General features: G+C 47.0%; 1 protein-coding gene across 6 annotated transcripts in view; it reads left to right on the plus strand.

Moving 5' to 3' along the window:
- CSMD2 (CUB and Sushi multiple domains 2) overlaps positions 1-27,772 on the plus strand; it is a 661,810-nt gene that overhangs the window by 502,127 nt on the left and 131,911 nt on the right. For all 6 annotated transcript variants that reach the window (XM_061184511.1, XM_061184512.1, XM_061184513.1 and 3 more), the window contains exons 29-36: positions 1,321-1,508; positions 11,809-12,003; positions 13,011-13,127; positions 15,988-16,101; positions 23,847-23,942; positions 25,160-25,363; positions 25,766-25,890; positions 26,748-26,844. In XM_061184511.1, the coding sequence (XP_061040494.1) occupies positions 1,321-1,508; positions 11,809-12,003; positions 13,011-13,127; positions 15,988-16,101; positions 23,847-23,942; positions 25,160-25,363; positions 25,766-25,890; positions 26,748-26,844 (1,136 nt within the window). The remainder of the gene's footprint in view (positions 1-1,320; positions 1,509-11,808; positions 12,004-13,010; positions 13,128-15,987; positions 16,102-23,846; positions 23,943-25,159; positions 25,364-25,765; positions 25,891-26,747; positions 26,845-27,772) is intronic.

Here is a 27,772-nt window from a genome sequence, read left to right on the forward strand (position 1 = left end):
CCTGGCTCCACCTCCAGTCCTCCCAGATCCCCGTCCTGTCTCTCTGCAACCCTACCCCTTTTGTCCTAGATATTTCATGGCCTCATCTCTTGCCATGTCTTAGCTAAAGGGTAGAACCGCCATTTTGTTCTCAGTCCTGCCAAGTGGAGTGTCTGAGTATCCTAGCCCTTGGTTGGGCTATGAACCAGTTTGCATCAGAACTCTATTCTCTGCAAACTCATTTATTTCTGTTGTTTCCATCTTTACACCCTTGATTGGCACCAATTGCCTTTGTTGGATGTACACCCAAGAGTGGCACTGCTGCATCATAGGGCACGCATATGTTCAGGTCTAGTAGATACTGCAAAACAGTTTTCCCAAGTGGTTGAACCAATTTACACTCCCACCAGTAGGGTATGAGCGTTCCAGTGGCTCCACGTTCTTGCCAGTCCTCGGTATTTTCCATCATTTTCATGCTAACCATTCCAGTAGGGTAAATTACACTCAAAAACTCTAATATTCATTCTGCTAAGCTAAGACAGTTTGTAAAATGAGTTTTTTCCTAGACTAGGGTCAGGATTGCCGAGAAAGAGGCACACCTGTGAGAGCCAGGAGTGGGATGGGAGCAGATCCTGAGGAGAGCTGAGAACCAGCCCCAGGGTAAAGGAATAAAGTGAGGGTCCTTCATCAGAATAGGCCCCTTCCTGCCTGGGAATGGCTCGTGGGGTGGCTCTTTCCTCTCAGAAAAAGGGGTGCAGCATAGACAGTATAAAGACATTAGAGGCAGGTAGGAGACCTGGGTTCTGACCACTCTGTCTGTAGAGCTGGTAACTGATTTTCCCTTCTGTGCACAGTGTAGTAAATATAGACAACAATATTGTGTTATCATCATCAAACTTGCTAATAGGCTAGATCTTAATTATTCCAACCACTAAAAAGAAACGATAATTATGGGATGTGTCAGAGGTGCTAATTATTGCTGCAATGGCAATCATATAACAATGGACAAATGTATCCGATCAACATGTTGTATGCCTCAAATTTACATGCCATGTCAAGTATATTTCAATTTTTTAAAATATTTTAGCTCCAGCTAAAATAGGTTTTCAACTCCAGCTTTCTGGACACCGATACTAGAATCTGGTTCCTCTGCCCGAGCCTGCCTTATCCATCTTCTCTCCCTATTGGGAGGTCACGGGGGCTTCACCCTCCCCCTCCCCACCAGTAGGTCTTGGGTTGGGCGCTGGTGGGATGGAGGCCCCGTCCTTCGGTCGAACCCGAGGCCAGTGCCGTCTTTATTTGACCTTAGTGGGATGGGGGCGGGATGTTTTTGTTCCCCAGCTTTAACTTGGAGCCTGGCTATGACTTCCTCCATATCTACGACGGACGGGACTCGCTCAGCCCCCTCATAGGAAGCTTCTACGGCTCCCAGCTCCCGGGCCGCATCGAGAGTAGCAGCAATAGCCTCTTCCTCGCCTTCCGCAGTGACGCGTCGGTGAGCAACGCCGGCTTCGTCATCGACTACACAGGTGAGGGCCCTGGGAGCAGAGGTGACCGAGAGCAGGGCTGGCCACACCTGGCCAGGGATGGGGAAGGTGTAGTGTGGCGAGGAGAGCGCTGGACGGGATCACGGGGAGCCCTCTGCCACCTGCAGAGCCCCCGCCTCTCTGTGGCCCTCTGGGTGGCTTAGTCCCTCACACCCAGGTGCCCCAGGCCTGGGAGCAAAGGAGCCTCACGTTCCTCTTGCACCTCATTTCTGTTTCCACGTCACTACTCCCCTTCGCTCCTTGTTCTATGAGGATCATGCCTAGGTCTTCTTGAGTCTCATAACCTCAGCCCATGCCATCAGCTGACATCTTCGTTGCCACGCCCCTGCATTTGCTGCGGGGTCTGAGATGAGGCTCAGTCCTCCTCTCTACCCCAAAGCGTCCCACCCTCCTGGATAACTTCAGCACCCATGTGGACAGCCCGTCCAGCTCCTGGGGTCACAGTGCCTGGACCTTTGTCCCAAGGCCATTCCTCGGCTATCCTCTAGCTCCTTGTCATAGACTGGACGCTTTCTGAGACTTCCTGATCACATCTTCTCATCCCTCCAGCTATCCCATCCTTTTATTCTCATTCCACTTTTAGATTAATGAAGGCAAGCTGAAGAGTGTGAGGGTCAAGAGCCGGGGGTGGCAGATTTTTTCTTAAAGGGCCAGACAGTAAATAGTTCAGGCTTCCGAGCCACGCAATCTATCTCGGTTACTCAGCACTGCCCTTGTAGCGTGAAAGCAGCCAAAGACTGAACAGAAAGCAATGGGCATGGCTGTGTTCTAATAAAAATTTGCTTACAAAAACAGGTCTTGGTCCCTACCCAGTCAAGAGTATTGACAGATCAACTGGGTGCACGGCTCATGTTTGCTGTGTGGCCTTGAGCAAGTTATTTAACCTCTCCGGAACTCCATCTCTTCATCTGTAAAATAATGGTCGAATAATTCCTACAGCACAGAAGCATAATTGATGAGTCCATGCATTAAAGCCCTTGGTCTGGGCTCTGGCACCTTCCAAACATTTTGTATGTTCACGTGGTAGCAGGAGGAGTATTCCAGGCTCTCGAGCTCTCCACTTTCTTCTACTCTGCTATTCTCTTTTTGACCTTTTCTTCTTCTCTAACAAGCCCAGGCCCCGTTATCCAAATCCTAGCTCCATTTTTTTGCTTGATCTGTGAGCTCGGCAAATTATTATCTCTTGGAACCCATTTCTCCATCTATAAAACGGTGGTAATAATAGTTATATTGCAGAAGATATTTTATACGTATAAATGAAATGTGTGAGGATAATGCCCGATATGGACTAAACACTCTGTAGATCCTGTTGAGATGATCGATTTTATCATTGCTCCTGTAACCCAAGTTCACCCAGGCCTCATCAGCCTGTGTGTACAGATGGGGTCACAGTACCAGTTAAAATTAAAAAGCTCCCGGCTCATGTCCCCCACTTGCATAATGTGGGACCTCAGCAACCTTTTAAAGTGTCCCTTAATTAAGTATTTGTGGCAACTCCTGGGAATGTCTCACACGAGCTCACAAACAATCCCAATCATAATGGCAGTTAACTTAGCGCCTGCCAACTGCCAGCACTGTCCTGAGAAGTTCACATCCATCAACTCACCGAAATCCTCATAACTCTCCGTCGCTTGCTGTGTGTCAGATACAGTTCTAGAAGATGCTTGGTGTGCAAGTTAGAGAATGTTTTGCCTGTGGTCATCTTTTCTCATGGGGCTGGCCTGGGAAGTGGATACTTTGCCATCCTCTCTTCCTCCAGACACCTGCCATTCGATAAACCTCCTGTACTCAATCTCCACACGCTGATGTCAGAACAAACACAGTCACAAGTTGTGGAATTCTAACCGAAGGCATGACTTAGACTCAGCCTGGGAGCCCCATGGCTCCGCCCACCACCATCCCCACTGCCGTATCATCATCATCATTTTATTATTATTCGTCTCTTTAATCACACTCTCATCAGTCCCCTCAATTTTCCTGCCCCCCGATCCTTCCAATGCGTAAACCTTGCACAACTGCATCTTTTAGTAAATGCACACTGAAGTGGCTGAGCACAGCCAGAAGTCACACAAACATGGCACTTGGAGCCAACACAAGTGATATCCTTTAACCCCAGCCAGGCCTTAGCAATGACCAGAGCCACACCTGACTCGTCCCACCTGGGTCTTCTACATCACAGAGCTTCTAAAATTTTACCCCAGATGTCACCACTTCCAGCCTCTTACAAGAGGACTGCATTTCATCATCCCTGGTTACAGTGGCCACTGGGCAGAAACTCCCTCAGCTTCCTCCCTGCTCACCTTGTTCCTGGCAAACTGGCTGTGGCCACCTCTACCCCAAGTCTTCTCCATGAATCCATGTGCTAGAGCCATACTTCTAGGTCCTCCTTCCCAAGGAAGCCCCTTCCACATTCAGCTGTTGGCCCAAGACCATATCTAGAGGGGTCCTCAGATCCAACACACAGCTCCAGAGAATAAAGCCTTCCGGGCTGCCATCTGAACCAGGCAAGCAGCTGAAGGAGGCCAATTACTGGGGAGAGGGGAGGGGGGAGGCACAACCCATCCACGCACCCTCTACCACCTTATGAGGATCTGTGGCACAAGTGCCAAATAAATGTGTCTGCTTGGGGTGGGAGGTACCTGGTGAGAACTGGAGCTGCCCTCCTTCCTTCCTTCTCAGATTACACGCCTCCTAACATGGGTGATCCCTCTACTATGTCCCTAGCCTCTGGTCAGGTAGCCCATTTGATGGAGCCCAGGGACACCCTGTCTTACCCCATGGTCTCCTTCTCCATATCCCAGGATCCCTGGATCCCTGGAATGGGTCTACTCTGCTACTGGATCCCAAGAACTAGATGATATTCCCCCATGTTCAATATCTGTATAGGGGAAACTGCCATCACTTATCACCTATATGGCCTTAAGCAAGTTACTTAACTTCTCTGACATCACTTCCTTGTCTGTCAAAGAGGGATGGTGACACCATATTGAAGGGGTTGTTGTGAGGGCTGATCAATAGGCACAGCACCTAGCAGTGTGCCCCATACCAGTAGGTAGTTGTCATATACTTTGATCCAACTTCTTCCATTCCATGGCCTTTTTTTCCTGGGTGATGGATATTTCATTTGTTCTGCCCTTGTTTGGAAGGGAAAACCTCTCTTCATGGGGCTAGCCCAGTAGAATGAAGTACATTTTCTTTTCTGTTTATTGAAGATATAAAGTATGAATATGATGTTTTGTACACATATATATGGGAGTGTGGGTTTATATATATACGTGTATATATATATATATATATATGAGTGTGGGAAATATATGAATATTCGTGATGTGTGTGTATGTGTGTCCTGTATACTTCTCCAATCCATGGCAAAGAATTTAGACACTCTACTCCCTGCGAGTCCATAGAACACCCTGGATTGAGATGGTAGCCCACGGAGGACTTGCTCACTGAGGCAGGTGTGGATTCTTAGGAAAAGAAGAATTGACCTCCTCTATCTAGAAGCCATCTTCTGTCCAAAGGCAGAGAGATCCAGGGCTCCACTAATGCTGAGGATCTGGTCTCCTAGGAGCTGTGGCTTCAAGGGTTCTGCTCTGGGAGGTGTTTGAGGACCCACTGGAGAGGTGTTGCCAGACTCAGCTGGGCTTAGCCCAGTGAAAACCACTCTCTGACCCAGGTCAACTCCTCCTTTGACCCAAGGTGAACAGACCAGGAGCCTTTCCCCATTTCCCACCAGCTTCCCAAGGGGGAAGCAGAAACAGTTTCATCCCATCTTAGTGAGGGATCATTTAGTTCATATCAAGAAACTCACTCAGACCAACTTAAGCAGAAAAAGGAGTAATTTATTATAAAAAAATGTGAAAAACAGAAACACTTAAACCAACTTGAGACAAAAAGAAGACTTTATTATGAGAAAACAACTAACAGCCAAACTGATTTAAGCTAAAGAGCATTCTGTATTTTAACAATACAGATGATAAATACTCACTCTCACTTAACACGGAAAGGGAATACATTTTTAGAATACAAGAGCCCAAGGACAGGAAGCATGACCTCCCAAGGGGATTACAATCAGGATGGGAAAATCGGAGGTTGAAATCACCCTCCTCCATCTCCAGGGCCACTCCGTCTCCTCCCTGCTCCTTTCTGAGTACATGCTACATTCGCCTTTCTCTGCAGGTCAATTTTCATTGCTTCTCCATTCTCCTAGGACAGTAGGGCTGCCTCACGCTTGGCTTTGAATCACTTCCCAGTTTGTAGCCCAACTCCAAATCCCAAAGGACCATCAGATTGACAAGCTTAAGTCAGGTATCCACTGAGTGGTGTCATTAGGTGGATTAGGTGGTGGATTAGGCTTTTGCGTAAGGGGCAAAGGCAGATCAGGCATTTTGATTCATTTGTTCACTCAATAATATTTATTGAGCACCTACTATGTGCCAGCCACTCTTATAGGGGCTAAGAACAGAGCAGGGAACAAAACAAAGTCCTGGTCTCCATGGAGTTCACATCCTAGGCTGACAGGCATTTCTACTACAAATGGGATATTGGAAGCCCACCTGATTATAAGGCAAAGATGGGTGGGTGGGATGGATTTGTAGATGTCTCTGTTCCGTTGCTCCTGGAAGGTGGCTGTGCTTTGTTAGTCATCTCTGGGCAGGGCTTCTAAGAGATGATTCTGAATGCAGTCATGTCAACTGTGGATTTCTATTACACCATGCTCTGGCACACTTCTCATCTGAATGCAGCCTCCTGGGTAGTTTTACCCTCTGCTAGAAGGATGCAAAGGGAAGGAGGAGGATCCTGTCTTTTGAACACAGTTATTAAAAATGAGTCCCAGGGAGGTTTAGTGTCTCTTTTCAGGCCAGAGAAACCAATAGGATGGGTGGGAGGGACCTTTATTCTTATCTTGCAGCAGGTGTGGTAGCCTCCTCTTGGGGAGGGAGGGACAGGCTAGGACATCCATACACGTGTCTAGTAACCATTCCTTCATTCAACAAATGCTTATTAAGCTCCTACTTCATGCCATGCCCGGTGCTGGATGCAGAGGACACAGCGGTGAACAAAAGTGTCAGGGTCCCCACCCGAGGGGAATGTAAAGGTGAGTGAGGGAAACAGACAGTAAATAAGGAGACGAACAAGAAGCGAGAAGCATAAGTTAGGAAAGAACAAACTATCCTAAGAAAGAGAAATGGAGAGCCCACTTCAGAATGGCGAAGGCCTCGCCAAGCAGGTAACACGTGAACAGAGACCTAAAGGTTGAGAAGAAGCCCCCCGTGTAAGAGCAAGAGTGGGGAGGGTTTCAGACAGAGGGATGAAGAGTTCAAAGCAAGTGTTAGAGAATCTGAAATAACTCAGGAAAGGCCAAGATGAGTCAACTTTTACTGAAAGGTACTAAAAAGTACCTATTTTCTCTTTCAAGCCCTTGGAAGTAACACTGTAGGCCTAGGAATTACCACCGGCTTTCCACATCTGCCCCTGCCATGACTACTCCCACCACCCAGCTCTCCCATGGTCTGTCTTTCTAAATTCAAGATCTCTTCATTTATGCTTATTTCAAAGTAACACATGTTTGTTGGAAAAATTCAAATAATACAGAAGCATATAAGATGTGCTCTAAAAACTTAACATCTCCCCATACTACCATCCCCTGAAGTACCAGTATTAATGGTTTGTTATCTCATTCCAGATGTTTTATATACATATAAATAACGTACATTCTATACCAGAGGTTGGCAAACTTTTTCTGTAAAGGGCCAGAGAGTAAATATTTTTGGCTTAGCAGACCAGATGGTCTGTGTTGCCATCAATTCTGCTGTTGTAATGCTAAAACAGCCATGGACGATATGTAAACACACGGGTATGGTTGTGTTCCAGTAACACTTTATTTACAAAAACAGGCAGTGAGTCAGTGGACTGTAGTTTGCAGATCCCTGTTCTATATGAATGGGGATCACACCATATATACTAATCTGTAACACGGGTTGGCTTTTTTTTTTTTTTTGCTTTGTTTTGGGTTTTGCCCAGCAATAGATCTTGGGCATCTTTCCATATTAGTAGTCAAAGACGTTTGCTATTCTTTTCAAAGGTTGCTTATATTTCAGTGGATGGCTTTAATCCAACATTTTTAACAAGTTCCTTACTGTCTGGGTTGTTATTTTCAGTATTTTGCTGTTATGGTGTTTGGAAATGGGCCTTATCTATTAGGACAAAAAGAATCTGGTTCTTTTTATTTTCCCATTTTGGAGGGCTTGGGGTTTATTTATTATTATCATCATGCTGTTTTAGTCATTTAGTTTTATCATTCACAGCTGAGCTCTGGTTTGGCAGCCTGAAGACCTGATTTTGGTTTTAATTCTACCTCTTAATAGTTGAATGGCTTGGAAAACTCATTTAGCCTCTCTGATCACCACATTCCTCATCTATAACCGGAACAGAAGCGTACCTGGCCCTGCCTGCTTCAAAGGCTATTGTGAGACACAAATAAGAGAACAGATTGGAAAGTGCTTTGAAAATTACGAAGTGATATTCCTGTGTAAGGGGCTATCATCATTATCATTAGCCTTGTCGTTATTATTAATGTGATGATGCTTGGAATGATGAGCTCTTCTTGCTCTGACATGTGAGCAAGGGTAGAATAGAATCTGTAGTTGGATCACTGATGTGGTTGTTGATTTTCTAAGCCCAGAGTTGTTCAGCCAATCAACTCAGCATCCATTTATTAAGCCCCTATTATGTGCCAGATAGAGCCCTAGTGCCAAGTTCTGTGCTAGTTGCCAGGGTTATGAGAAGAATAGATGATTGATTTCTGTCCTCTAGGAGTTCAGAACCCACTAGAAAGAAATACCCTTAGACAACCTACCAAGATAATCAAAAAAAGAGAAATGGAATTCTGCCAGAGAGAAGGCAACGTTCAGGACACTTGCTCAGGAGAGGGTGGCGCTGAAAAGTGTAGGAGTTTGCCACACAGAGAAGGGAGGAAAGGACTTTCTGACACAGTGTAAAGTTCGGGACAGTCATACCCAGCTGGGTACACTAGTGTGCCAGGTACCCAAAAGCACGGTTGCTTATATGAGGTAGAAGTCTATTCTTCTTCCTGTAAAAGAAATCTGGATATTGCCATCCAGGGCTGTTGAGGTGGCTCCACCTAGGCTCCTCTTGTCTTTCTGATCTACCCTGCTGCGTGGTTCCTATCCCCAGGGTTATCTCAGCATCCAAGGTGGTGACTGGAGGTCCAGCCATCATGTCTGAGTTCCAAACTGTGGGAAGGAGGAAGGGAGGAAAGAAGGAAGGGTCATTGAGCATTCTCTCACCTGAGTCACCTTCCCTTAAGCAGCCTTTCTAGAAGTCCCACACGTATCCATTTAAGAAATATTTATTGAGTGCCAATCATATGCCAGGCACCGGACCACAGCAATGAACAAAACTGGAAAACTGCCTTCGTGGAACCTACATTCTAGTGGAGGGAGATAGAGAAAATAAGGTAACTATATGGTGCATGAGATAAAATTGACCTCAGTGCAGAGAAATAAAACAGAGAAGGGTGATGGGGAGTGTTGGGGAGAGGAACATCACAGTTTTAAAGAGCTGATCAGGGAAGTGTCATTGAGCTAAGTCCTAAAAGAGGTAACAGGGGAGCCATGCGGATGGGGAAATGTTCTGTACGCAGAGGTCAATGTGATTGGAGCAAAGTTAGCAAAGGGACAATAGGAATCAAGGTCATAGAGGGGAGGACTGGGGCAGAAGGTACAGGGCCTTGTAGACTTGTAAGGATTTTGGCTTTTACTCTAAGTGAGACGGAAGGCAATGACCTGACCTGACTGTGTTTACTTCTCTTTGGCCAGATCTAGCTGCCTGGGAGGCTGGAAGGTATATATCTTTGCTGGTGCCTTGATACTCTGGATAAAACCTGGGTTCCATTATAAGGATGAAGTGGGGGGATGGATATTGAGTGCCACAGCTTGTTCTGCCTCTTATGAGCTATGTGAACTTGGTTCCAAGTTACTTAATTTTTCTGAACTTCAAATAAGGTTTGACCCACTCTGAATTTATAAAAAAGACAGATGAAATAGAAGACCTGGTGACAGTTCCCTGTATCTCTGCAATTCACAAATGGGCCACCCAATGGTCAGTTGCATTCTGGCCAGAGCCACTAAGCTTTGGGGGAGGACAGATTTGACGTGGGGGACAAGGTGACACATCACAGGGCACATGAGGAAACCACTGAGGGGTCCTCTGTTAGGTGAGGAGCCATTTTCTGGATCCCACTTGAGTTTAAATTTAGTAATGTATCCAGGACTGCTCCATCCTAAATAAGCTCTAGGCAAAGACAACGAGCAGGGCCATCCCACCATCAGGGCACAGATGCAAGTGTCTAGACTTGACTGAATCACAGACTCAGAGTCCCATCCCATCAGTCAACGGGCTGATCGGCAGCTGAGCAACACCCTCAAGGCTATGACTGCCTCTTATACACGCAGCTTAAAGGTACCCAGGTGACAAGGACAGACCTCAGCAAAATTCCTCCTGACCTATTCACCTCTGAACTCTGATCCCTTCTGTTCTGGGTCTTTCCTCCTTAAATCTGCTCTTTGAATTTCTGGTTCCTTCTGCAAGGGCTGTCGGCACCTCTTTGTGAATCCCCATCTCTAGACCCTTCCGCCGTGTAGCCTCCAGGGTTTCGATGGTACCCTGATACTCTGTTGCATTCTCCTGACACTGCCCAGCCCTGACGACAGGCCTCTTGACCATCAGTGGTTCGGGAACAAGGAGGATGAGGAAAGGCAGCAGTGGATGGATGTGAACATTGGCTCCCAAGAGCTGTTCGGGATTTCCAGCTGCTGGGGAGGGAGGCTGTGCAATGAGTGTCCTTCTCCAGAGACTTGGAGCCCCAGCTAATACTCTCAGTGGCTCAGGCAGCATCAAGTTCACTGTTGTCCAGTGTCCAGGGACAGAGTGGATGCAGCGTAGGTGCAGCCATGGTATGCCTGATTGGGAAGACATATAAGCATCAGTAGTCAAACGGAAAAATACTGCTGTTTTAATAAGCTGGCAAACACTCAGTACCCCAATGCAAAGCCCTGGAAAACTGCATTGGAGATCTGGACTCATCCCAGAGGCTAAAATGGGGTTTCCTACTTTCTTCCTAAATCTAAATATCAGTACCCATACACTCAGAAGTGCCTGCAAGGTATGGATATAACAGCCTGCAAAGCTGGTATCAGCTTCACCTACCTACCCAGCCAGCAACACAGCTGTCAGCAAAAGAAAGAGAAGAGAAAGCATCTCCAAAAGCGGCCCTGCTTCCCACACAGACAGAAAACCAGGAGGCCGCCATGTTGAGTGTGCAGGGTCAAAGCTGAGCAAAGGTGGGCTGTGCCTAAGCCCTGACCTTCACCACAGTGACCCGGTCATGACTGAGACACGATCCTAGGACTGTCAGCTCCCACCAGCCAGAGCAGCGCGTGCCTCCCCGGCGGGAGGAGCGAATCAGGGGTGAGAGATGGCCTCAGAGGTGTAGCCGCAACTCCCTCCTTTGTGGGTCAGGGCAAGAATGCGAGGAGAAGAAGGGGGACTTCACTCTCCAAAATGACTTCCAGCCCTAGTTTCTTTCTTTTTTTAATGTTTAATTTAATTTTTATTTTGTATTGGAGTAGAGTTGATCTACAATGTTGTGTTAGCTTCGGATGTACAGCAAAGTGATTCAGTTATACATATACATATATCCATTCTTTTTCAGATTCTTTTCCCATATAGATTATTACAGAGTATTGAGTAGAGTTCCCTGTGCTATACAGTAGGTCCTTGTAGATGATCTATTTTACATGTAATAGTGTGTATCTGTTAATTCCAAACTCCTAATATATGCCCCCCACCGAACCTTTCCCGTTTGGTAACCATAAGTTTGTTTTCAAAGTCTGTGAGTCTGTTTCTGTTTTGTAAATAAGCTCATTTGTATCATTTTTAAGATCCCACATGTAAGTGATGTCATACGATATTTGTCTTTCTCTGTCTGACTTACTTCACTTAGTATGAAAATCTCTAAGTCCACCCATGTTGCTGCAAATGGCATTATTTCATTCTCCAGCCCTAGTCTGTAACCAAATTTAGAGAAGTTTCCAGACCTAAAGAGAATACACCCATCGGCTCCAAATCCCCATGCGCTCTGTGGCTAATCAGAGTCAGGGTCTCCCCATAGGTGCTGTGCCCTGGAATTAGGCCACTTATGAGCTCTCTGTGTATATGTGTCTGTGTGTGTATATATGTGTTTATTTTTTTTTTCCAGAAAACCCACGGGAGTCATGTTTCGATCCTGGTTCCATCAAGAACGGCACGCGAGTGGGGTCCGACCTGAAGCTGGGCTCTTCCATCACCTACTACTGCCATGGGGGCTATGAGGTGGAGGGCTCCTCCACCCTGAGCTGCATCCTGGGGCCTGACGGGAAGCCTGTGTGGAATCATCCCCAGCCAGTGTGCACAGGTGGTGGAGCCCAGGGCTGGGGTGGAGGGAATTAGGGCATGCCAGAGGCAGAAGGGGCTGGAGGCTAGGGGAAGGGGCAGGCAGGACATGGGCCTCACAGGAGGGCTCCTTGGGTTCGCCATGAATGAGGAGGGCTGGAAATTCCCCAGGTGTACCAGTCCCCGTCTATGTGTCATCTCTCTCAGATCACATAGTGTCCTCACCCCCACTCCAACAGATGTCCTCAGCGGTGGCCCGAGACATGCCAGCAGCCCACACCGGGGAGAGGGGAATCTAAAAGTGACCCTGAGATTGTTCCCTGTCCTAGGGGAAATCACTGAGAGTTCAGATGTGTAAAACTAAGACCAGCAGGGTGGGCTAACTCCAAGGGCAGCTGGGTTAGCCATGGGGTCTTGACAAAAGGGATCGGATGGAGTGCCGGAACTTCAGGAGCATGGCGGCCACCTAAGTTGAAAAGTAAGGAGGCCCCTTTGCCCAGGTGGGAGAGGCTGGCTCTGAGGTCCACCCCTCGTGGGACTGGGGCCATGGCTGGGTCGCGTGAGCTGTCTGCTCCCAGCGGGCTGTTCTGGGGAAACCTCTGCTCCTTAGTCGTGCAGACACTAAGTGCCCAGGTGCAGACATCAGCCGTGGGGTGGCAGACCATCTCCGAGTCCCACCTGTAGGCAGGAGAGGTTCCTAAAGTGCTCCCCAAGGCTGGGCCTCCAGGGACCAACGCCAGTGTCACTAGTTAGAGGGCAAGGACTGGCTGGCACCCAGGAGGGCCCTTGATAGCATCGGGGGCGGGTGGGGGTTCAGGCCACATGCCAGGCCAGGGATGGATGTCCTTGGGCAGGGCGGGGCAGGGCAGGGCATGTCCCCAGAATTCCCCTCCTCCACATTAATGGCTTCAGACCTCAGAGCAGCCCCACCAGGGCCAGAAGGTCAGGCTGAGAGTGAGAAGACGGAGGGTGGACAGCTGATGAGAGGCCCATGAGGTCACCTGACCCTCTACCTGATTTCTTTTTCAGCCCCCTGTGGGGGACAGTATGTGGGTTCAGATGGAGTGGTCTTGTCCCCTAACTACCCGCAGAACTACACCAGTGGACAGATCTGCCTGTATTTTGTCACCGTGCCCAAGGACTACGGTATGGATTTTTTGTATATTTGTTTATGTTTTCCAACGCCTTGCAATTCCACTCCAAATTGTATCCACTCCTATTGTGCAAATGGGCCGAGCAGTCTCCCTCAGAGGACAGCTGCGTGCCGTTGCTCTGCAGTGGGCTGTAGAGTACACTCCTGATACACAAGGGAGGAAGGGACCAGTGAGACCTGCTGGAACCAAGGGTGGGGTGGTTAGGGAGGAACCAGCCAGGACAGAGGGAAGGCAGGGTGCACCGGGGGCTCCCTAGCCCAGCCCGGGTCTGAATAGAGGTGCTGCAGACCCAGGCCGCTTGGGAACCCAGGGGAGGGTGGCGGAGGGGCAGGAAGAAGGGAAGGAGTGGGACTGAGCTGGACTTGAACGTACAGGTGAGGGAGCTGGGCGCCCCATCATTCCACTGTTCCGTCTGTGAGCGGGAGCCTGGTCCAGCAGCAATTGGTAGGATAAGCAAGACAAAAAGAGAGGAGCAGGTGAGTGCCCTGGAAAGGCAGAGAAACCTCCAGATTCCAAGAGACCCCGGCAAAAAAGAAGCCAGCCTTGTCACCTGGTTAGCAGTGGGACGGTTAAGAGTCCTGGCAGCTCTGGAGGATTCAGGAAGTTTCCGAGGGGCACAGGCTGATTGTACCCGGGCAATCAGTGACTGGCCGGGCTGCTTTCTCCCTGGATCTCCTCTTTGTAGGAAGAGGAACAACTATTTCTAAACAGAGTTGGTGTTAGTGGGGTAAAGGTCATCTATATATCCTGACCATCTGAGATGGGGCAGCCTGCAGAGAACTGGCTGCTTTTTCCCAAGAGATAAGATGGACTGAGCATGGGGCAAGGCCTGATCATTCACCAAACATTTATCAAGCACCTCCTAGGGACCTCGCACTCTGCTGGGAACCAGAGCTGCAGAGATGAGAGAGACGTGTTTTCTGCCCTCTGTAAATTCCCAGCCTCATCTTTACCCACAGCTCTTGCCATCGGGCACCACTCCCACACCAGCACCTGCACACTCGTGTGTGTGGGCACACGCTCCCCAGCACATTCATGTGGCAGGAGCTTTTGACCTGTAGGATCACAGTTAGAAAAGTACTGAAAGGTTGTCCAATCCCACCTGCCACCCAGAGCTGAATCCTTGATAGCTGGGCTGCATATTGTACTTAATTCCTCCAGTAATAAAGAGCTCACGCCTTTGCAGGCAGCCAGCCCCAAGGCTGGGCAATTTCACTGAGCTGGAACCTGTATGCGGAGAGCTGATTCTAGGAGGGGTCGTGATCTGTCCCAAGCATCTTCTCTTTTTTACTGATGCTAAGCCCAGGGATTTAGGTGCAGATTTTTGCCTCAGGTCGGAAATACTTGTCCCCAGCCTGTGTCTCAGCCTTAACACCCTCTCCTTATAGATCTTTCTTTGATCCCCTATCTGAAGTGGACTGCCTTGCCTTATCACTTTTCTCCCACTCCCTCTAAAATTTAACACTATCTGAAATTATCTTGTTTATCTATTTGCTTAAGTGTTGTTTTTTTTTTTTCACTTTTGACTGTCTCTTCCTACTAGAATGCACACTGTGTGAAATCAGGAACCTTGCCCATGTGTTCACCTCTGTAGGGGAGAGTGTGGAAATATCCCTGCCACCACCCCTCACTCAGTGCCCATTTTCAGGGCACCAAAACAGGCTCTCCCTCCTTCTCCTCTGCCCGTGAGTTGAGAGCTAAAAATCTCTCACTCCACTCACTACTATACTCATCGTTGCAAATGCTTTCTTTCCTCAGGCAGTCAACTCCATGGCCTAAGTCCCTCCCAGCCTCAACACACACACACACACACACACACAAACACACACACACACGCACACACATGCACATGCATGCACATCCGACTTCCTACATGCTCAAGGCTTAAGCCAAAATAGAGAAGGGCTTACCCTGGCACTTGCTTTCAGATGCACCCAGCCAAATGGGAGACCAGTGCAGGCAGAACGTACCAGGGTCTGAAATGGAGCTGTGCCCCCCATGGCCCAGCAGGGTCAGTAACCCCAGCCCCTCCAGCAGTGACTGGCAGAGATGGGACAGCTGAGGAAAGACCCTGTGATAGCCATCAAATGGCAGGGCCCTCAGGTCTTGTCTGAAAGGGGACTCCTCAAGGTCGTGGTCCACCAGTTTTTCAGCCCCCTCCCATGAGCTAGGTGAGTGGCCTTGGGGAACTCAACCTCTGAGCTTCAGTTTCTTTGTCTATAAAATCAGATATCTGGAAGAATCAGGGTTGAAGAAGATGACGTGCATGGCAAGCATGGTACCCAGCACAGAGTAGGTGCCCAATACATGTCATTTTGCCTCTTTCCTTGGATTTGCCAGAGGGAAATGAGGTAGAGATGTTTGCCTCTTCCACGGACAGTCGCTCCTTCCTCAGGAGAAGGCTGCTACTCAGCACCCTCATTCCTCTTAAATGTGTGGGATCTTGTATCCAGGGGATGCCCTCATTGGCTGGATCTTTGAAGAAAAAGTGAAGGAAAATACAGGGTCCTGAGATCAACATGGAACACGGGGGAAGTTATGGAAAGCTCTTCCTTTTCCTAGAGTAGCTGCTGCCACTGCAACTTGAGAAAGGACTAGGGTTAGCCTGTCTGCTCGTGCAGTCCACAGTGTCATATTGACCTGTGTGGAGAATGCCAGCCCGACCCTTCCCAGGTCCCCTCATCCCTGTGCCTGGTGTCTAATCAGCCAGTGGAAGGGCTCAGCAAGCAGTTAGCCCCATGAACCGACAACCTCCTCTGAGGTTGCCCTGCTCCTCCAGCTCTCCAGGGCTTCCCCCCAGCATGGCCGCCCGGTCTTTCCCCTGAGCTCTCTGCACCGTGTCTCCTCCACAGTGGTGTTCGGACAGTTTGCCTTCTTCTACACGGCCCTCAATGATGTGGTGGAGGTGCATGACGGCCACGACCAGCACTCCCGGCTCCTCAGCTCCCTCTCGGGCTCCCACACAGGTACCCAGGGCTGGGCCAGCACGGTGAGGGTGGTGGGCAGGGGCGTCGAGGGGAAGGAGGAAGGAGGCCCTGTGAGCAGGGCGTGGCCACAGGTGGAACCACACCTCTGTGTTTGTCGTATGCTGGTGCTGTCAGCTCCTGATCACACCACATAGAAGGAAGCTTCAGAGGCTACCCTCACCCCAAGCTGTGTCTACACCCCCCCAAGTGGTATAGCATTCCCCTGTGGGTTGATATTGAGACCCAACCTGTTTTTCTAATGATAAACATGTTGCACTTTCATTGTAGAAAATTTAGCGGCAAGACAAATTAATTGTATAGAGAATTAAAATAAAAACCACCCCAAAAGAACCACTGAAAAGGTGGAGTGTATTTCCTTCCAGTCTTTATATCTACTTGGACTTAATCTTTTACATTTTTTATTGAACACAACAATATACATATTTTTATTAAAATGTTCATTGTGAGCATTTCTCTTTTTATTTTCCTCTGTAATAGGATTTTTAAATGCTGCATAAAAGTCTATCATATAGTTATTTAAAATTTATGTAATGAATTCTCTATTGTTGAACATTTAGATTGTTTTCTTATTTTTCACTCTCATGAATAGTAATTCAATATAGTATACGTATATCTTTGTATACATCTCTATTACGTTAGAGTATCTAGAAGTAGAATTGCTAAGTTAAAGGAAATGTGTGATCTCTAAGGCTTTTTATAAAGATTGTCAAATATCGCTCCAGAAAGTTCTTGCCACTTTGTTCACCAACAAATAAGAGGGCATGTTTTTGCAGCTCAATAACAAAAGAACAAACAACCCAATCCAAAAATGGGCAGAAGACCTAAACAGACATTTCTCCAAAGTAGACATACAGATTGCCAGCAAACACATGAAAAGATGCTCAACATCACTAATCATTAGGGAAATGCAAATCAAAACTACAATGAGGTATCACCTCACACCAGTCAGAATGGCCATCATCAAAAAATCTACAAACAACAAATGCTGGAGAGGGTGTGGAGAAAAGGGAACCCTCTTGCACTGTTGGTGGGAATGTAAATTGATACAGCCACTATGGAGAACAGTATGGAGGTTCCTTAAAAAACTAAAAATAAAACTACCATATGACCCAGCAATCCCACTACTGGGCATGTACCCTGAGAAAACCATAATTCAAAAAGAGTCATGTACCACAATGTTCATTGCAGCACTATTTACAATAGCCAGGACATGGAAGCAACCTAAGTGTCCATCATCGGATGAATGCATAAAGAAGATGTGGCACATATATACAATGGAATATTACTCGGCCATAAAAAGGAACGAAACTGAGTTACTTGTAATGAGGTGGATGGACCTAGAGTCTGTCATGCAAAGTGAAGTAAGTCAGAAAGAGAAAAACAAGTACCTTATGCTAACGCACATATATGGAATCTAAAAAAACCATACTGATGAACCTAGTGGCAGGACAGGAATAAAGACGCAGACACAGAGAACAGACTTGAGGACACAGTGGGGGAAGGGGAAGCTGGGATGAAGTGAGAGAGTGGCATGGACATATATACACTACCAAATGTAAAATGGATGTGTAGTGGGAAGCTGCTGTATAGCACAGGGAGATCAGCTCGATGCTTTGTGAACACCTAGAGGGGTGGGATAGGGAGGGTGGGAGGGAGGCTCAGGAGGGAGGGGATATGGGGGTATATGTATACATATAGCTGATTCACTTTGTTGTGTACAGCAGAAACTAACACAATATTGTAAAGCAATTATACTCCAATAAAGATATTTTTTTTTAAAAAAAAGAGGGCATGTTTTATTCTCACAAAAACTAGGTAATTAAGAAAACAAAAACATCGTCAGTTTGAAAAGTGAAAATGGTATCTCATTTTTTAATTTGCCTTTTTTTATTACTACTTAGGTTAACCTTGTATAATGTAACTATTGGCCCATGAATTTTTTATTTGTGAATTTACTTGTAAATTAGTGTTGATTTTCTATTAGCATTTATTTTTGTATGTATTTAGTAGAGCTCCGTATTATTAGAAGCTATATATATTACATGCCATAAAAACCTCTTATCTATAGTATATGCTATGAAAAACCTTCCCCTGTAGTTCATCATTTGCCATTTAATTTTCTTCAGGGTATGTTTTAATGTCAGAAAATCTAAATTTCCCATGATATTAAATCTGTCAATGTTTTCTGTTATAGTTTTCTCCCCTACTTTTCTGCTGACTAAGTAAATATTCCTCTGGGTTTTCCTTTACTTCTTTTTTAGTTTCATTTTTTCTTTTAATACCTTTGGAATTTATTTTGATGTATTATTTGAACTAGGGAACACCTAACTAACATCTTGCAAATTTAGTTAATCAGTTGTTCTAATGGAATTTTCAAAATGCCAGATTCACATATATTAAATTTTTATAAAGTTAAAGGTATGTTTCTAGACTTCTTATATATTTCCTCTAAGTGTCTGTTTATTCTTGTATCAGTATCAAAAAGCTTTAGTTAGTGTAACATTATAATAATGCTTAACACTGTAATAATTTTAAACATATGGTACTGTAAGTCCCCATTGTCATTCCTGATTTTGAATTTTTTATTGATTATTCTTGCTTAATTTTGCTTCCAAATAACTTTTAGAAATATTATATCAAGTTAAAAAAATTACCTTGGGATTTTCATTGGAATTCCATTAAACTTACAGATTAATTGGGGGAGAACTCACATGTTTATAATAGTAACTCTATTTCCCATTAGGAATATGGTATGTCTATTATCTTTTGAAAGAAACAAACAAAAAAAACCTTTGGAAAGGTGCTATAATTTTCATTTAGGCAGTATCCATTTTCTGTTAATTTTATTTCTAGATATTTTGTGGAATTTTTGTTGCTGCTACTGTAAATGAGTCTCCCCCCGGCATCACCTGCCGGCCCCACCATCATATTTTCTAAGTGGTCTTTGCTAGTATATTAGAAGACTGATATTTGGGGTATATTCATCTTGTAAAGTCATTGAACCCTCCATAATAATGCTAACACTGCCAACTGATTCTCCTGGGTCCTCTAGGCAAGAAACAATATCGTCTGAAAATAAATCTGTCTCATTATTTTATCTCTTTTCAGTAGTTTTTCTTTTATTTTCTTCCATGGTTATTGGTCTAGTCAGGTATATTACCTTAACATCAATGTTAATATTTTATATGTTAGTAAAAAAATCTATTTTGTGATTATTTTAAATGTAACACCATCGCTTACATAATATCCTGTGATGATGTTTAATCTCTTTTGTATTAGTGGTTATACACAAGAAAAACAAAATAATCTGAAGAAAAATAGGAGGAGAGATGTCATGAAACAAAAGCAGGGGTTAATTAATTAGAAAATAATAACAAGCTCCACAGACTGAATGGTATATTCATAGTTGCCCTTTTTTCTCAGCTGGACCAGAGGTTTTATATTGTTTAGTTTGTTTCGTTTTGTTGGCTTCGTTCTGTTTTATATTGCTTCAACTTATCAATTCTTCTGTAGACTTTGTTATTGTTTTCTAATTAATTGAACCCCGCTTTTGTTTCATAAGTCTCCCCTTTTTTTCTTCAGATTATTTTATTCTTCTTGTTGTAACTTTTCGAATTGAGAGTTTTGTTTATTTTCTCTGTGTAATAAAGAAGCATGTTTACAGCATATATATATTCACCTCTAAGCATAGTTTTGGCTTCATGCCATAAATTTTGATATGTACTATTTTCATCATCCTTACTTTCTAAATAATCTATGATCATGATTTACTCTTTCTCCCCACGAGTTGTTTAAGGATGTCTCTTCTTTTTCCCCAAGAACCTGGATTTTGTTCCCGTTACATTTAACGGGAATGGTACATGCGGCCTGTACCATTTCTACTTTGGGGATTCAATGAGGTCCTCTCAGTAGCCAAGGACATTTTTTTTAATTCCTTAATTATCTGAGAAGAATGTGTGTTCTCTGTTGCGTAGAGAGTCCACGTAGAGAGAAGGGGCAAGCTCAGGCCCTGTGGCCACACTGCCTGGTCTCTAATCTCAGCTCTCCAACTTGCATGCTAGGCGCTTGCAGTCACAATCCTTGGCCACTCTGAGCTTCAGTTTCCTCATGTGCAAAGTGCAAAAAGTAAAACTTCTACCTCCTAGATTTACTGTTAGGATTCAGTAAGCTTTGTAATAGCCATTAGATAAGGCTTACTCATTTTTATTATTCAAACCCATTATATCAGTGGTTCTCAATGAAATGGAACACCCCACACACACACACTCATCCAAGAGTGTAAATCAGGATTTTGGAGGGTAAGATGCTTTTTCAAAATCTCTTGATAGATAGATAGATATAAGTATATCCATTGATATAGAAGTATAGGGGCTTCCCTGGTGGCGCAGTGGTTGAGAATCTGCCTGCCAATGCAGGGGACATGGGTTCGAGCCCTGGTCTGGGAAGATCCCACATGCCCCAGAGCAACTAGGCCCGTGAGCCACAATTACTGAGCCTGCGCGTCTGGAGCCTGTGCTCCGCAACAAGAGAGGCCGCGATAATGAGAGGCCCGCGCACCGCGATGAAGAATGGCCCCCACTTGCCGCAACTAGAGAAAGCCCTCGCACAGAAACGAAGACCCAACACAACCATAAATAAATAAATAAATAAAAATTTAAAAAAAAAAGTACAAGCATAGGTACAGGTAGAGAGATAGGTATACACTTAGGACCTGTAGTTATAAATATGGATATAGGTATAGGGATAGATAGAAATGTAAACGACCAATAGGAACAGAAAGAAATAGGGATAGAGATAGATGACTGATAGGTGGATGGATGGATAGATAGATGGATAGATAGATACATAGATAGATAGAAGTATAGGACCTATATACATTAATATCAATATCCTCAGATCATCTCTTATTCCTCATATAGAGAAACACTGATGATGAGCCTTTGGTGCTGATGGGAGTGAACTGTGTCCCTGTCCCTGAGGCTGGGCTGGGGGAGAAAAAGAAAAGCTTGAAGACCACAACTCAACAGTCTTCATTTTGTTTTTCTATTTATATATCAATGAGAATGTTGTGTGAAAGTATCTGCCAGCACAACTGTGATATTTTGTTGTCTTCCTGTGTTTCTAACAATTTTTTATCTGTGTTTGCCTGATTTATCTTTTCTCATTTTCTTTGAGAGTCTTTTTCTTTTAAGAGGAAGTTTACTTATAAGTGAAACATGTGGCCTGCTATCTGTCGCCTTGTTTTGTTCGTTCTGGGGTTTTGTTTTTGTTTTGTTTTGCTTTTGCTTCTTCACGTTTCCATTCATACCTGACCCATCTCTAATTTCCAAGCTTTGCTGATACATTTGGACTTTATCAATGTTATTAGTAATTATTTTATAATTATGGACTTCTTCCCCAAGAACAACTTTTTCCATTTGCATTTAGTTTTGTTACCTCTTTAACAATAATTAATTGGGTTTAACTCTATTTTCCTAGTTGTCTTTATCCCTGATAGTTTTTGATTTCCCTACTTTTGTTCAGTTTTTAAAAGTAGGGCTCCTCCCTGCAGTACTTTCTGTCACCTTGCATGTATGAGAATGCCTTTCCTTCGATGTATCATATAAATGACAACCTGATTATAAATCAAATTACGGGTCACAAACATTTCAAAGCTGCAGTGGTTACTTTATTCCAATAGTTAATATTATAGATGAGTTGAAATTCAACCTGATTCTTGGTCCTTGCAGGCAACCCATGCTTTTCTCTTTTAAAAACCTTTCACATTTTTTTCTTTATTTTTAAAATTGAAAAGCCCATTAGGATGTGTTGTGGTGGAAATCGCTTTTCATTAATTAGATCTGGTACTTTGTGAACAATCTCATTCAGAAACCTCAAGTCTTTCTCAAGCTTAGAAAGTTGTCTTCCTCCTTAAGTTATTTTTTCTCGTTCAATTTCTCTTGTCTTCTCTCTCTAGAATTCTTGATGTATGCATATTGGATTTTTTTCCTGCCTGTCTTCCATGTCACTTGTCATTTCTCTCATTAGTTTAATCTCTTTATCCTTTTTCTGTGGATTCTGGAAGAATTTCCCCAATTTAATCTCCACTTTGCTGTTCAATTTCTGCAGAATCCAGCTCCATGTGCCAGAGTTTCTCATCTCTTTGTAGCTTTTATTGATCTCAGATCTGTTCTTTGACACATCTTCCTCCTCTAATCTCAGAGAGGCAATGCTAAATTTAATCTTGTGACAACCGCTATTAAAAATCTTCTGAGATTTTTACCTGTTCTTTGTTGTAGTTCATATAAAGATACTTGCTTTGACTTCTGAGAGGTCTCCTCCCTTAAAACTTTGGAATCTTTTCTTATGTCCAGTGATTTTTACTGTGTGTTTATTCCTGGAGAGGGAGAGCTGCATATGTCCAGCAGTGGAAGTTGAAATGGGTGCTGTGAGAGATTACGGGGGGTCCTACTCCGCATATATCCGGCCAGATGATGGGAAAAATGGAAAAGTTGAGTTTGTTCTGCTCACATTTATTGAGAGGAGGAACTAGAGATGGTGGTGAAAATCAAGAAAAGCTTTTCTTCATGAGTTTCTTTTTGCTTTGGCAGCCAGAATTTAGCTGGGCAGTGACTCCTAGGCTCAGCCACCTGGGATCTATGTAAATCTAAGTGTGTTGTGAAAAAGGCTCCTAATCCCCATGACCAGTAGCATCACATGGGCTTTCTGGAAGCACTGGTGGACCCCAGATGTGCCTCCCAGTGGCTCCTTGGGTGGTTCCAACTCCAAGCCTCCCTGAAGCGGAGATGTAGCCTGGCTTTCTGTAACACCTACTTCCCTTCTGATGGTGGGGTCGGCAGAATTCCCAGGGGTCCCTAAGGCTATGGAGGGGCAGCATGCAGAGTGGCCATGCCACTGCCCATCACCCCACATTCTCCCTCAGCTTCCACAGGAAGGCGATGGTGAGCAGGACTCCACCTCACGGCTGCAGGTCCGTCTGCACCACGTCAAGCAGAAGATATATCTTTATCTTCTGATATAGAAGCTGTTGGGCTTCCTTAGCTTCCTGTGCCTGTGCGGACTTTCCCCACTTTATTGTGTTATTGGTTGGTTGACAGTACACCCTGCTTTGCCTGGGATAGTCCCAGCTTTCACTTGGTTGTCCCAGCATAATTATTAATAGCATGCCCTTTGACTCTCGGAAGTGTCCTAGTATGAGCAATAAATTATATGATCACTTTGGTTGTCAATCATTTCACAGGGCATCTGGGAAAAGCCAGTTACTCTCCAGTGATTACGTCACCCTCCTTTCCAGAACTTGGTGCCTTTTTTGTTTGTTTGTTTTTATCAGATTGATATCAGTTTTCCAAGTAAACCACCAATCAGTTTGGTAATGGCCATTCTCCCCCATCCATGTGGGTCAACACATGTTTAGAAGCTTTCTCCTTTCCAAGCAGGTCATTTGATCTGAACCTATCTTTCTTGATCTACAAACTGCAGGTACTGAATGCCAACCTCACACTGACATGGGTCAACGTTAAGACCACGGATGTGAAAGCTTTCTGTAAACTTTAAACTGTAACTTGCAGTAAAAATGTGAGGTTTCATTTTAGGAAGACCTGGGAGGTGGAAGGGGCTGCTGTGTGGGGTGTGGGCAGCCCCTCCATCCTGGCCAGGATTTTACCTGCCAGGCTCGACTGCTGGACTCACAGTCTTCCTCTCCTCCTTGCCCCTTATCTCTGCAGGAGAATCGCTGCCCTTGGCCACCTCCAATCAAGTCCTCATTAAGTTCAGTGCCAAAGGCCAAGTTCCAGCCAGAGGCTTCCACTTTGTCTACCAAGGTATGCAGGACGTGGACGTGGGAGGTATGAAGGCAGTCTCAGTTCTGCAGAGAGAACAGGGACCTTTGATCCCCTAGTCTGAGCCTCATTCTTAGGGTGTTTGGGGGCAGTTACTGGTTTGTGGGGCAGTTCCCTGAAATTCAGTTGAATTTTATACATTCATGTACCCAATAGACAATTCTTGGACCAAACTCCATGCTGGATAAGGGAAGAAATCATAGAAGGGAAGCTAATTTGCACACACACCCCCACTGCCCATTGTCTGGCACAGTCCTGATGGCATTGGGAAGACCAGCCCAGGCCTCTTACCCAGACCCTCTTCTGTGGAGCTTGGTTTTTTCTGCAAGACCCAGTAAAGGTGCGGGGAAAACACAGGCTTTGGAGTGAGTTGGACATGGATTTGGATCCCAGCTCTGTCACTTTCTAACTGGGCACCAGCTACTCCTCCTCTTGGAGCCGCAGTTTGTTCACCTGTAAAATGAGGGTGATCATATTACCTCACCGATGGCATTAAAAGAGTTCACAGAGTAGCTGGCATGAAGCAGATAATCAGTGTCTGTCCCCTTCCTTACGAGCCCGGAAAGGCCAAGTCCTGGAGCACCCTGGCCTCCACCTGGAGGCCCCAGCTTCTCTCTGTCCAGGAGAACGTCCACTCTTCTAGGGCTCAGGTTCCAAGAATGGTCCTGTTCATTCCACTGCCCAGGATGAGATGTATTGCCCTGTGCAAGGGTAATCCTGCCCCTGGGACACCCTCCCTGGGGCCTGGGTTCAAAGGTCCTATTAGCCCCTGTACGTAGGAGGAAGGGAGATTCAGGTCATGAGAGCAGAGCCCTGGGCAGGGTCTTCAGGCACATGGGGTGAAAGGGCAAAGGCAGGGTCAGGGGAGAAGGAAGGGCCATTCTCCCTGTTAGGGGACATGGGACCCTACTGGGCAAGGGGCTTCATTGGGGAGGCGGAGAGCACACCTGGGCCTAAAGTCTGGGCCCAGGGGGCTCACAGTGCCTCCCGTGGTTTCCAGAAGCTGTGCTACAACATTGTGTGTCCAGCTATGTTTCAGTAAGATGGGCCTCATCCTAGGAAGCCCCCTACCCTTGCTCTGAGGGAAAGCGCCCAGAGCCTCTCAGGGTCCCACCCAGCTCCAGCCCCCCGGTGTGCGCATCCCCGGGCCAGTCCCTAGAGGGCTGCGGCCTGCCCCTCAGCACCCTCGTCCCCTGCAGCGGTGCCCCGGACCAGCGCCACGCAGTGCAGCTCCGTGCCGGAACCCCGCTACGGCAGGAGGCTGGGCAGTGACTTCTCGGTGGGCGCCGCCGTCCGCTTCGAATGCAACTCCGGCTACGCCCTGCAGGGCTCCCCAGAAATCGAGTGCCTCCCTGTTCCCGGGGCCCTGGCCCAGTGGAATGTCTCAGCACCAACGTGTGTGGGTGAGTCCTGGACAACCGGGACTTGGGGGCGAGGGTGGCCGGCCAACACCCAGCAAGACGCACAGCAGCCCCGCAGGCCAGAGTGACTTCAGAGGGGGACCCCTTCCAGCCAAGCCCTCGTCCTGTGGGTCGGCGTGAAGACAGGGAGGAGGAGCGGCGGGGGCCGCTGGGGGAGGGACTTGGGGGCGGGGGAGCGGGATCCAGGTCCCTCAGGAGGGTCGTACGTAAGGGGAGGAGCCACGGGAGGGGGCGGGGCTAAGGCCCAGGCGGGGAAGCCAGCCGGGGGTGGAGTCACAGCGAGGCCCGGGGCGGGGGGGCGGGGGGGCGGGGGGGGGGCCTGGCGGGGTCTACCGGGGAGGCTCCCCTGGGGACCCACAGAGAGCAGAGCGGCCTCCTTCCCAGTGCCCTGTGGCGGCAACCTCACGGAGCGCAGGGGCACCATCCTGTCCCCCGGCTTCCCCGAGCCGTACCTCAACAGCCTCAACTGCGTGTGGAAGATCATGGTCCCCGAAGGCGCTGGCATCCAGGTAAGGGCCAAGGGGGTGCCGGGGGCAGACACAGCAGCCTGTCCCTGCCCCTCAGGCCAGGTGTGCGGGGGAGGCCCCCAAACAGAAAAACGCAACAGCTCCCGGCTCAGGAAGGCCGAGGGGTGGGCGCTGGCTCGGCCATCAGGGAAGCCAGAAGAAGGAGGTGGGCCCGGAGCTGGAGTGTGAAGGCTGGGGAGGAATCGTAGGAGGTGTTTCTCAAACGGCTTGAAGGGTTCTGTTCTTCAGAGTGCGGGGGGGATGGAAGAGGAGGCATTGCAGGTGAGGGGAGGGAGCAAACCGGCAAGCACAGATGAAGCAGGGACCGGCACCCGGCGCACACCTGCGGCCTGAGGCCGCAGTGGAATCGCGACCATACTGGTGCCCGGGGGTGACAGCCAGCTGGAGGAGGCCCAGGACAGCTGCAGCGGCCGGGAGGAGGGCCCGGGGCGGGCAAGGCCAACAGAGGGGAGCCGCAGGGACTCAAGGTGGACAGGTCCAGCCAGGCGTGGGTTACTGGCTCACAGCTGCAGGATGTCTGGTGCGGTCGAGACAGGAAAGTGAGGAAACCCAAGGAGTGTTGGAGAAGTGAGGAGGAGGCCGGCTGGACCGAAGTAGCCTGGGCTTTCCTTTCCCCGTTCTCTGCCTGACCGAGTACCCCCCCTGCCGTGCAATCATCTCACACCTCTCTCCGCCACTGGACAATGCGCTGCCTGGGAACAGGGACTGCATCTTACTTTTCTCAGAGCTCCTAGCACAGTGTCGGGTCCAGACTAGGTGCTCCTCCCTTCACGTAGATGGGAAGGGAGGAAAAGAGGGAGGGCTGCCTAACCAACGATTCAATCCCCCTGCCTTTCCAGATTCAAGTAGTCAGTTTTGTCACCGAGCAGAACTGGGACTCCCTGGAAGTGTTTGACGGTGCGGACAACACTGCAGCCATGCTGGGGAGCTTCTCAGGTGAGGCGGGGCCTCTAGGGACCTGGACTCCGAGGGCAGTCGTGGACTTTTATTATTATTATTGAAATGTAATTCACATGCCATAAAATTTACCATTTTAAAGCGTACAATTTAGTGGTTTTTAGTATATTCACAAGCTTCTACAACCATCACCGCTATCCAATCCCAGATCGTCTTCATCACCCCCAAAAAGAAACCAGGTACCCATCTGTACACACTCCCCGTTGTCCCGCCCACCCGCACCCCCTGGCAACCACTAAGCTACTTTCCATCTCTATGGATTTGCTCGTTCCAGACATTTCATATAAATGGAGTCCTACAACATACGGCCTTCTGGGTCTGGCTTCTTTCACTCAGTGTAACGTTTTCAAGGGTCACCATGTACAGCACACATCAGCACTTCACCGTGTGGACAGACCACATTTCATTCATCCATTCATCAGTTGATGGACATTTGGTTGTTTCCAACTTGTTGGCTAATTATGAATAATGTTGCTATGGACATGCACGTACAGGTTTCCATGGGAACATGTTTCCAAGTCTCTTTCGTATACACCTAGGAGTGGAATTCCTGGGTCATGTGTGATTCTGTATTTAACTTTTTTGAGGGACTGCCAGGAGAGTGGCCACACCACTTTCCATTCCAGCAGTGGACTTCTAAGGGTGGTGTATGATTTTGCCCAAAGGTCAGGGCAATTATCTGGGTCTTGTAGACCCCAGAACTTCATGCTGCCAAGACCTAAGAGGAGTCATGTGCCCCAGATAAACTGTCTACACTGCCTGAATGGCCTAGAGAATTATCCACGTCAGAGTCACTTTGAAGACGCCTGGAAGGGGACCAAACTCATAGGCCACCTGAGGGAAGTCACCCTGCTGCTGGCATGTGGCTCTGCCACTGCTATTTTGCAGGAAGTTGTTTGGAGTCTCT

This window comes from Eubalaena glacialis, chromosome 3 (genome assembly GCF_028564815.1).
Source record: "Eubalaena glacialis isolate mEubGla1 chromosome 3, mEubGla1.1.hap2.+ XY, whole genome shotgun sequence".
NCBI classification, from domain to species: domain Eukaryota; kingdom Metazoa; phylum Chordata; class Mammalia; order Artiodactyla; family Balaenidae; genus Eubalaena; species Eubalaena glacialis.